General features: G+C 43.3%; 1 protein-coding gene across 1 annotated transcript in view; it reads right to left on the reverse strand.

Annotated features, from left to right (window-relative positions):
• Nucleotides 1–4062: 4062 nt before the first annotated feature.
• Nucleotides 4063–11876, reverse strand: part of mmd (monocyte to macrophage differentiation-associated) — a 13441-nt gene continuing 5627 nt past the window's right edge. The window contains exons 4-7 of the mRNA XM_034711463.1: nt 9341–9415; nt 9150–9251; nt 8898–8967; nt 4063–6383 (exon numbers count right to left, since the gene is read on the reverse strand). Of these exons, the coding sequence (XP_034567354.1) occupies nt 6180–6383; nt 8898–8967; nt 9150–9251; nt 9341–9415 (451 nt within the window). The 3' untranslated portion in view covers nt 4063–6179. The remainder of the gene's footprint in view (nt 6384–8897; nt 8968–9149; nt 9252–9340; nt 9416–11876) is intronic.

The raw sequence follows: 11876 nt of genomic DNA on the forward strand, positions 1-11876 counted from the left end.
TTTTTCCACAATGTCAGATGTTTCGTACCATCCAGAGCACAACCACAGTTCACCCACAGTTGAGTGCTGATTTTGAAGTAGTGGCAGCCTTTGACCTCCATATATCTGCGCCAAGTTCTTTTAAATTTCATCACTTTTCCTCCTCTCTAAAGACTTTAAAGGACTGACACAGAATGACCAAACACAACAGGGTTAGTCTGATAAACTGTAAACTTTAATCTGATTGCATTATTCAAATTTAAAAAGTGGCAGCCTTTGTCTTCCGTACATCTGTGCTGAGTCCAGTATTTACCTTTTCAGGATGCTGACTTAAAAAAAGACCCCAACAATTGTTTTAAAAATCAGCCTGAGAAAAATGGAAGATTGTTGTTGAAGTCCTAGTCTTAGCCGGGTTGAATGATCAGATCCAAAGGTGTGTTAGGTGTGTTAGGTGTGTGTGTGTGTGTGTGTGTATGTTAGAGTGTGTGTGAGCTGTAAAATACATATTTTCTTATCACAGATGTCTTTGTATTTTTGCGCTTTAGAGGGTGTCTCCCTTCTGCATCCTTTCTGCACAGATGCACTGGAGTGTGAGCTGGTTTGTCGAGGGCGAGAGTGAAGACTGGAACGCTCTTTTTATGAAACCGTAACATTTATAGGAAAAAGCCAATAATTAATCCACGCGTATCCCAAAATGACCTCACTGTCCAGTGATTTCACTACCTCACCCGGAAACGTAAACCATAATTCTGAGTCTATTCCAGTGCCTTGAATACACTGACTGTTCCCCGGTCTCTCAGCAATGTAAACTTCTCATTACTAATCGGTTTTCGCTTCAGACCTGCACTGAAGGGCTTCTTAGTGCATGAAAAGTTGATTTATTACACACACACACACACACACACACACATGCACACACACACACACGACTCTTTTCACTTCTTATTTTGGACATTGCAACAGACTTGTAACCATTGTATTCATGGCAACACCAACGGACTGTTTCAGAGTGTAAAAACCACAACAGAAGGTGTGTTACCTGTTTGTCATGGAATGGATAACATTACATGTATTTGTGCTGTTCAGCCCTCAGCCTCTCCGTCTCTCTGTAATTTGTAGTGTCTAATAAAATCCCGATTCTTTTCTGACGTGTCGCCTCTCTCTCTGGTCATTCCTGCAAAAACTGTTTCTGAGAGCATCATCTGCAACATCCATCCATCCGTCCATTTTCTTCCGCTTATCCGGGGTCGGGTCGCGGGGGTAGCAGTCCAAGCAAATTGACCCAGACATCCCTCTCCCCGGCGACACTTTCCAGCTCCTCCTGGGGAATCCCGAGGCGTTCCCAGACCAGGCGGGAGATATAATCCCTCCACCGTGTTCTGGGTCTACCCCGGGGCCTTCTCTCAGTTGGACGTGCCCGGAACACCTCTAAAGGTGTCTGGGTGTCATGATCGATGACCAGCTAACCTTCAAGGTTCATGTTGCCTCGATTGCTCGGTCCTGCCGTTTTTCCCTCTATAACATCAAGAGGATCAGACCCTACCTGACAGAACACGCAACACAGCTCCTGGTTCAAGCTCTTGTAATGTCACGCATTGACTACTGCAACTCTCTACTGGCAGGCCTCCCTGCATGCACAGTTAAACCTCTGCAAATGATCCAGAACATAGCAGCAGCACTTCTGGTCTTCAACCAGCCTAAGACAGCTCATGTCACTCCCCTGCTCATCTCACTACACTGGCTTCCAGTTGCAGCTCGCATCAGATACAGAACTCTAATCATGACTTACAGAGCAGTCACCAAAACCACTCCAGTTTACCTGGAACCCCTCATCCAGGTCTACTGCCCTTCTCGCCTGCTACGCTCAGCCTCTGAAAAGTGCCTAGTGCTTCCAGCACACAAGGCCTCAGAATCACTAGCTGGACTCTTCTCTTCTGTTGTCCCTAAATGGTGGAATGAATTGGTCAACTCCATTCGATCTGCAGAGTCCCTCTCTACTTTCAAAAGACAGCTAAAGACCCAGCTCTTTAAGAAGCACTATGCACTTAGCTAGACTGTTCTCCACTGTTGTCCCCAGTGGCAGATCATGTCTTCCAGCTACAGTTGACTCACACTGTCCTGGTCTACTCTGGGAATCTGTGTTCAGCTCTGGAGTGACCCAGCACTTGGTACTTTGGTCATTATTGTGGTGATGTTAATTGTTGATGATGATAATGGAAGGTCTTAAATTGGTTGGTTGCTTCATTGTAGATGTTCCTTATTTTCGTCCTCGGGCCTGTCCCCTCTGACCTGATGAGGGGCTTTGCTCAGGACTGTAGTCCGGATCAGAGTCTAAAAAGCTCTCACCAACAAGCAGAATAATTAATGACGTTCAGTAAGTCCTACAGAAAATATCTATTTATTGTAGCGTCTGTCCGGACGCTGTAGTGATGGCGAGCCGATTGGTGAACACGTTGATCTTTACTAACCGGTCACTGTCGGCCGTTACCACGCCAACCAACAAAGCAACAATCAATGTTTGAATGAATGAAGAACTTCTCCTCTTGTCTCTCCTCTCTCCCACTCACACACTCTACACCTCTCCTGATGCCTTCACTGACCGTCAACACTGTAGGAATTAAGAACATCTACACTGAACACGTTTAACAAACAGTAGAGCTGTTACAGTATTATATATGTGTTATAACTTTTCTCCTGATATCGTGTCACCAGTACAACTGGATAATGCTAGCATGATAGTTGTGAGTGCTAACAGCAGCCATGTTTGTTTGTGTTTTTAACTTTCACTATGAGAATGTTTTGGTGAGGACCGGTTTTGAATCAGTCACCATCATATGGTCGAGAATCAGCGGCGCTCGTGCATGTGAGCGGGGGGGGCGTCGTTTTGGAGGAGCTCCGAGGGAGGAGGGGAGGGGTTAGACGGAGTCCTGAGGAAAAGCTACATTCAAATTCATGCTGGTTTTCCGAGACTACCAACCAAGCGGCAACCTCCAGTCAAAAATTATGAGTCCAATGCGGAAGTGTTAAAAGCTGCAGTTCATCGAGGATCCGCTTGAGGCTGGCTCCGGAAGTACCGGAAGTCACATACACATGAAATGGGAAAAAGACGATCTTTGCAGCATTAATAAACATGTTTACAGCCTGGTACAAAAGACGAGTGTAGTCTGAATAGCTAATTTCTCAATGTCCTCTCACTGTGAGGGGGGTGAATTTTTTTCTAATTTGGCAATTTCGATGATATTGAGATTACTAGTCTCCCAATGAGAGGCACAGCTGCCTGCGGGAACACTGCAGCTGTTGGCTAGGAGGCTCAAAGCCTGCCTCTTTACGTCACACTTGCTCGACAGAAGCAATATGGCTGCCGCTGTCGATTGGCCTCAAAATATTTTGGAATGGAATGGGTGGGATGGATGGATGGATGGATGGATGTATGGATGGATGGATGGGTGGGCCAGCGGTAGGATGGATGGAATGGGATGGATGAATGGGTGGATGGATGGATGGATGGCTTCAAAACAGCACTTCAGAAACAGATGGGTGACGTCACGGATACTACGTCCATATTTTATACAGTGTATGCTACCAACCCTAGCTTTAAGATGATTTCAAAAGTTTTATTTTGCTCAAAAGTTTATTTAAGAAGCCTCTTCTTTGAGCTGAAACAAGCCAAATAGACTATCACTGAAATACAGCAGGTACATTAAAAGTGACTTGTTAGAACTGGTGTCAAAAAATAACCTCATTTTGGGGCGCTGGTGGCCTAGTGGTCCTCCAGTCTAAAAATATGAGTCCAATGTAGAAGTGTTAAAAACCTGGAGAGGCACAGCTGACTTGATTGACAGGCGGGAACACTGTAGCTGTTGGCTAGGAGGCTCAAAGCCCGCCTCTGATTGGCCTCAAAACAGCGCTTCAGAAACAGATGGGTGACGTCACGGATACTACGTCCATTATTTATACAGACTGTGGTTAACATGTGGTCCCATAGAAAATTGTCTGATCTTTATTTCCCTCTAGAGACACAGAAAACTAAACAAAAGGAATCATACGTTTCCCCTTCATGGATAAGAATCTTCTCAGGAGGCGTTTTTGGGGCATTATCATGTTTTATTGTCACATTATAGAAAGGTGGAATTCAGTATGATCATGGAGGAGCATTCATGTATATGCAGCACCATTAACAACCAATGGGGACAAATGAGAAGCAGTTCTTTCTTCCTGCTAAAGGCCAGGATCATAAAATCAACACAACAAATAAGGAAAAAAAAAAACAATATTTACAATCATTACTGAACAGAGTGGTTAAAGAAAAACAAAGTCAATGTGTTGATTCAGAAGGAATGTCAGGAGGAGCCGTCCAGCACATTTACAAAACACTGCTCGTTATAGTGGTGTGAATGGAAATGTAATACAGGACTACAGAGGTCAAAGGTCATGCATACACACACGCACACTATACTGCACATTGTTCACAGTAATAAGAAAGTGGAAAAGTTCATCAGCCAACTTTCTCTCGTTTGGCTCATTCAGGAAAATCAGAGCAGAATACCCTGAATGCTGCGAGTGTGTTTACAGCAGGCCGCCAGCAGGGGGCGCTCAGGGCTGACAGAGGAGACAAAAAATTAGGACTGAGGAAGAGTATCAAGGCCAGGGAGGAGGAAAAGAAAATTGAAGATTGGAGATAAGGAGCCAAAGGGGAAAATAATTAGAGGATCAACTTGAAATGTTTTTTTTAATTTTGCCTTTATTTGATGGGACAGCCGAGGAGGGGCGGGGAGTGTGGGGAGTGGAGGGTGGGGGATGACGTGGCCTCTGTATATGAGGCGCGCGCTTAGACCGCTCGGCCAACGGTGACCCAATTTTTAAAATGTTAATTTGAACTTTATTCACCGAAATTTGAGGGGAAGTTTGGTTCTAAATATGTCTTCTTTTCACTTTAAGTCCTGTAACAATAACAAATTGTGGGCTATATTATTATGTCCAAAACCAAATTTAACATTTTGACGATAACCATATTTTCATTTATTTTCAGTGAAAAAAACATCAAAAATAAACCTTTCCTGTGTTTTTTTCAGTGTTGATTTTTTTTTTAAAAATTCCCAAAAATTGATAATATTAGAAATAATCTTGTTAAAAAATTCAGCATTTTTTTTTTTTTTTCAAAGTTATTTTTTCCTCATGCCTGGCCCTGATAATCTTCATACAGGACTACATATGAAAACTTTTCAGGAAGTAGCTTTAAAAAAAAGAAAAAAAAGAAAGAAAGAAATGTTTGTTTGTTGTCAGAGATGTATGGAAGCCCATTTTGGTCAGCTTAAGAAAAAAAAAAAAAAAAAAAAAATTAGGAAAAAGTTAAAAAAAAGAGATGACTTGGTATCTCATTATTATGACTTGGTATCTCATTATTATGACTAATTTTTTAAATTCTAAATTTTAATTTTGAACTGGCAGAAACAGGCTTCCATAGAGATGGGTTTCTGTTAGAATCACTGTAAAAAAAATATATATTTACAACATAAAAATAAGGAACAACAAATCACCACACTTTGTTGCACTCTTTCATCATTTCCTTCGTTTCTGCCGGTTTTTAAGTGCTTCAAACTGATACAGACTGAGAATCAAACTGTGACACTCTTTGGGTTCAAGAGTTTACACGTTCAGAATCCACAAATTATTTTCTTTTAAATGACACTTCGGTCAATTCTAACATTTTCCTCACTCAGGTGAAGCCTCTTCAGGGGGCTTCTGGGATCTTTGGTTTCTTTTCTGACCGAAAGTATTTAGTAGAGAACACTTTTATTTATTTCTTTTAAAGCAAAAAATATCAAAAATATTACAAATCTGTTTCAATGACACCCAGCTACCCAGCAGCCCTTACTCCACCCCAGTGTTTAATTCACAGTCTGAAATGAATGGATCTCCAGGTTTGGAAACACAAGCGACCCCAACATGGAATGTGTTTGACTTCAAGTGATACAAAAAGACTGCTATCAAATTTCTCAAATACTCCTGAACGCGTCGCTGTGACTTTTAGAAAACAGCTTTTAAAGAAGCTTCTGTTAGACAAACATGTTCTCCTGCAGGTTAGAAAACGGTAAACAATTCCTGGTCGTTGTTTCGTAAACTTAGTGGCTGTCGTTGCAGCGTCAGTGGGCGGGTCGGGGGAGGGGGGTCGGTCGGTCGGGTGGTGTGCAGGTCGTGGATCATGACTTGAGGAGGGCGTCGGCGCTGGGGGCCTTGTAGAGGTATTTCCAGATGGCGTAGTAGTGCACGGCTGCAGCCAGCGCCACGAACACATGCCAGATGGCGTGGGCGAAGGGGATGACGCCGTCGCTTTTAAAGAAGAAAACGCCGAGGCAGTAGATGAGTCCGCCACAGGCCAGCTCCTGGAGGCCCTCGGTGTTACTCTGTGTGGTGCACAACAAACAGAACAATAAGAAATGATGCATACTTATTTTTGTTCCCTTTTTGTGTTGTGTCTATTTTAAACCAGAGATTCACCCTGAGGGTTAACACTATTATTCTATAGAATACACTCAGATGTGTGTCTAACATGAGTCTGGTCCTGCTGGAGGTTTCTGCCTGTTAAAGGAAGTTTGTCCTCGCCGCTGTAACTAGCTAAATACTGCAAAGTGCTCTGCTCATGGGGGATTAAGGTGGGACAAGACTGAGCCTTACCCTGTCTTGGTGTTGGGTCTTTGTTAATAATTTGACATAGAGTGGTCTAGAGTGGTTCTCAACTGGTCTGGCTTCGGGACCCACCATCACTCCTTAGCGATTAGCTGCGACCCAAATTTTGATGGCATCATACTTTCACTTGCCAACACCTCGGTGCACACAACACACTGAGGTTTTTGTCATCCTTTATTATCAATATGATAAAGTCCATATTTATATAACACACACTTTGATTGTCTTCTTTTATACTGTAGAATGCACAGTGTCACTTAGCATTACAGGGCATTATAACCACCTACTCTCCTGGAGTGTGAATAGACGGTACCCTTCAAAATAAAAGCACAGGAATTTTTATTTACTTTTTTTTTCCCAGCCAAAGGTCAGCGACCCACTTTTGGGTCGCGACCCACCAGTTGAGAAAAAATAAATAAATTTGATTTCAATTTTGGGACATCGGATGGATGGATGGATGGATGGATGGATGGATGGATGGATGGATGGATGGATGGATGGATGGATGGATGGATGGATGGATGGATGGATGGATAGATGCATGGATGGATGGATGGATGGGTGGGTGGGTGGTTGGGTGGATGGATGGATGGATGGATGGATGGATGGATGGATGGATGGATGGTTGGATGGATGGATGGATGGATGGATGGATGGATGGATGGATGGAATGGGTGGGATGGATGGAATGGGTGGGATGGATGGATGGATGGATGGATGGATGGATGGATGGATGGATGGATGGATGGATGGATGGATGGATGGATGGATGGAATGGGTGGGATGGATAGATGCATGGATGGATGGATGGGTAGGCCAGTGGGCAGATGGATGGAATGGGTGGGATGGATGGATGGGTGGATGGATGGATGGGTGGGCCAGCGGTAGGATGGATGGAATGGGATGGATGAATGGGTGGATGGATGAATGGGTGGATGGGTGGATGGATGGATGGATGGATGGATGGTGGGCCAGTGGGCAGATGGATGGAATGGGTGGGATGGATGGATGGGTGGATGGATGGATGGATGGGTGGATGGATGGATGGATGGATGGATGGATGGATGGATGGATGGATGGATGGATGGATGGATGGATGGATGGGTGGGCCAGCGGTAGGATGGATGGAATGGGATGGATGAATGGGTGGATGGATGAATGGGTGGATGGATGGGTAGGCCAGTGGGCAGATGGATGGAATGGGTGGGATGGATGGATGGGTGGATGGATGGATGGATGGGTGGATGGATGGATGAATGGGTGGATGGATGGATGGATGGATGGGTGGGCCAGCGGTAGGATGGATGGAATGGGATGGATGGATGGATGGATGGATGAATGGGTGGATGGATGGCTTCAAAACAGCGCTTCAGAAACAGATGGGTGACATCATGGATACTACGTCCATATTTTATACAGTCTCTGGTAAAAACACAACTATACAAAATAAAACTTTAAAAAAATGTGAAAATAGGGAATTCATTATAAAAAACATAGAGGGTGACCATTAGCCTTCCATTTTTTTAAATTATTTTTTTACATAGAAAATTCAATTCAAAAGTAATACCTTACAGTAGGCTGAAAAGTCATTTGCCAATTAATATTCATCAATGACAAGTATTGGCCAAAACTGATACCAGTGCTTCTTCAGTTAATAAAAAACAAAACACTACTAGTTAAAAAAAAAAGAAAGAAAATAAAAAAATATATATAAATCTTTTTTAAGCTGTTCTGATCATCAATGGATGAAGACTTAATAATGTTTAGTTTGTACAGTGAAATGTCAAGTAAGAGCTGTTATACCAGTCACAACCACAAGAGGGCAGCAGACTCATAGAGCAGTTTAAAATGTTAAGCTTGGTTCACTGGAGCAGTGTAATGGAGCATTATGATTCATGTACACCTCATAGGAATACATAGACTTACTGCTACACTATGAATGTTGTATTTTGAACACACACACATGCACACACACACACACACAATATGCTTTGAAGAAGACACGCAGAGGACTTCCTGGGGGAACTCAGAGGGCTGAATTTGTAACATGACTTCATTGATTTAACCTAACCAACATATGTTAATAAAACTGATCTGATAGCTTGACCCAATCTGAACTCTCTAAAACACGCTTATAACAAATCCACCTGAGCACGCAGGAAGTGACATTTGATGATTCAGTGCATGCAAATGAATGTGACCGTAAATCCATTCATGAATATCAACGTTACCATTGACGTCACGACTGATGCAGGGAAGAACCCCATCGTCAGATAGAAGGCCAGCTCCACCAGCTTATACCTGGAGGAACAGGAACAGCAGGTTTAGCGATGGGGGTCTATGTCATGCAACAAAATCTCAGACAAATGGAAAAGACGTTTTTCAACTTCTCAAATGAACTAAAGCACGATTCAAATGTCAAGTTCCCACAGAACAAACACAACCTCTGTTTGATCCAGCTGTTTTTTTTTAAAGTAACTCACTTCTCGTGGTAGTTGAAGACATAAATGGTCCCAGCGGCAGCCATGAGCCAAACGAACCAGCGCATGTGAGCTGCCAGAGGGCCCAGCTCACGCAGATTCAACCTGAGGAAGATGAAGAAGAAACGTCACCATGCAAGTCACAACAACCTGCAGACGACCTGAGGACACTCTTCCACCTGTGTCACACTCACCAAGGTGTGTAGGAGGCAGCAATGAAGAAGTAGATGGCCACTCTGTCGCACATGTGTAAACACTGCTCCATAGACCTGAAACAACAAACCGGTCACTCCTGGTTAATCAGGGATGAAATATGCAAAGCAGACACATGCAATACAGTTATTACATTCTCTCTGACCAACACCCAGAGGAAGAAGAGCGTCTCTCTCAGTGTTTATATTATAATTACCAACAAACCATCCAGACTTCTTCAGTTAATAAGAAGCAGCTTCAAACCCTCAGTCCTTATGAAGGCCTATATTTCTTTGGTTCTTCTTCTTTCTTTTTTGCATTTGAAAAAAACTGAGGTGTTAAGATTGAGGCTTTTTCTTTGTATCCTTCCTCCTTTAACCAGATATCACACTGTGTGAAGTTCCCACGCTCTGTTACAAACGCTGCAGACAACAATGAGACGGACAAAACACTTCATGACACCATTTCTAAATCCTCCCAAGTGGTCATTTCTGCGTTCTGTGAAAAGACTTTCCAACTGTTAAGTTTGTTATCAGCTATATCAGCTCTCATTAAAAAAAAAAAAAAAGGCCCTTTTTGACACCTATCTTTCAGAATTCAGAACAGCACATTTGACATCAGCTGACAAGTCAAAAGTCAATGTACTCTGTGTCAAACAGAACTAAAACATCACAGAGGTACTGTGAGTTTGAGCTAAAGAAGTCAGCTACAGGGCTTGGCAAAGAGGTGGAAACACTGGAAGAAACTCGGGTCTAATGGGGCGTTCACACCAAACGGGAATAACATCATTAGCGCAAATGGATTACACGTGAACTCAATGTAAAGACGCAAATAGACGCGAGTAGTGAATTTGGCGATGCAAATTCCTCACAGGGATAGCGTGCATTTGCACAAATGACGAATGATTCATGAGAGTTGAAATATCTGAACTGCAGTGAATCTATCGCGGCTGCAATAGCCAATCAGTGTGCAGATCACCCGGTGACGTGTGTTGTGACCAGGGGTGCAGCTTGCTCAGCTGGAAGTGAAGCTTTCAGCAAAGCGCCTGCCCCCTGGTGGCTAGCTGCAGTATAGGTCAAAAACTCTCTCAGTCTCAGTCAAACTTTAAAGGGGACATATCACGCTTTTTTCATCAATATATATTGGTCTAAGAGGTCCCCAAAACATGTCTTTAAAGTTTATGCTCAAAAAAACACTTTGAAATCAGATTTTGGCATGCCTGAAAAGTCCTCTTCTTCATTCCTCATCAAAACACTCTGTTTTCCCTCTGACCACGCCCCCTCCGGAAGTGGATGTGCCTCGGCTCTCCAGCACATGATCTAATGTTTATATGTTGGCTGAATATACACGGCTACTCAGAGATCTTCAACCCTCTGAATCTGATCCTGACGGAGAGGCGCCTGTAGCAGGACCTTTCTGAACGATTGGTCACAGATTTAGTGTTTCTTGTTGTTTTATTTATCAGTATGTCGACGTGTGTCTTGGTACACAGCTACGAACATGTAGCTATGTGGCTATGCCAATTAGCGCTAGCACTTATCCATGACAAATAAAAATCATCCACTAGATCTTCAAATCTGCAGACGTGGGGAGTAAAACCGACCTTTGTGTTTATTAAGACAGCCTACAACTAGCATGCCTCCCTCCTAAGCTCCTTGTTAGCACACGTGTGCAGGTAATGAAAAACGGGGGGGGGGGGATTCAGTATTATTTTATACAGTCTATGGGCTGAACAAGCTCCGAGCTCTGACTCCGTGACAGACCGGATATTGTTGTTACGTAACAAAAACACGGAAGTCTGAAACGGCTCGTTTCAGCACACATTTACAGAAAGGTGGAGAAATCAGAACAGGGGCAGAATGGATTCTTTTCATTCTCGGGGGGTTTGTAGACAGGGAAACATATTTCAGGTAAAGAACCATTAAAAAGTCAATTTTGCATGATATGTCACCTTTAAAAAATAAATACACATTGTATGAATTTTCTCTGTTTTGTGTCCAAGGCCTCTTTTTTTTCTGAAAACTTTCTTCTTCATTAGTTATTAGAGGTTAAAAAACGGGGTTTTACTTCCAACAGGTTTACTTTGATTGACAGCTGCCGTAGAGGGAAACTCCATAGGATCTTGTGACGCTACACTGTAGGGTGGAGCTCGTTACCGTGGCAACCACATAAATTCTCTACTGCACAGACTCTGGCTGCACAATGGCTGCGCATTGGAACGTGCTTCAAAACCGCACAACGGGAAAAGGTGGAGCAACGCTGTCCATATTGTGTTGTGTGTGTGTGTTAGCTCTGCCTCCTTTAGCATAACTAGCTTCCCCATTCAGTGTCCGCAAGCTCAACCTTGTTTGATAACAACAGACTAGTGTGGCGTGGGAACCCCCCCACCCTCTCGTGAACATATTTCAATCTTGGGCACTCATGTACACGCCATTCTGACGCTCAAATTGATGTGAACGCGACATAAGGGACGCTTGTTGTGATGTGCTTTTGAGTAGCAGGGAACAATAACAAGACCTGCATGCAAGGTGCAGATTC

Source organism: Notolabrus celidotus, chromosome 20 (assembly GCF_009762535.1).
Source record: "Notolabrus celidotus isolate fNotCel1 chromosome 20, fNotCel1.pri, whole genome shotgun sequence".
Lineage (NCBI taxonomy): Eukaryota > Metazoa > Chordata > Actinopteri > Labriformes > Labridae > Notolabrus > Notolabrus celidotus.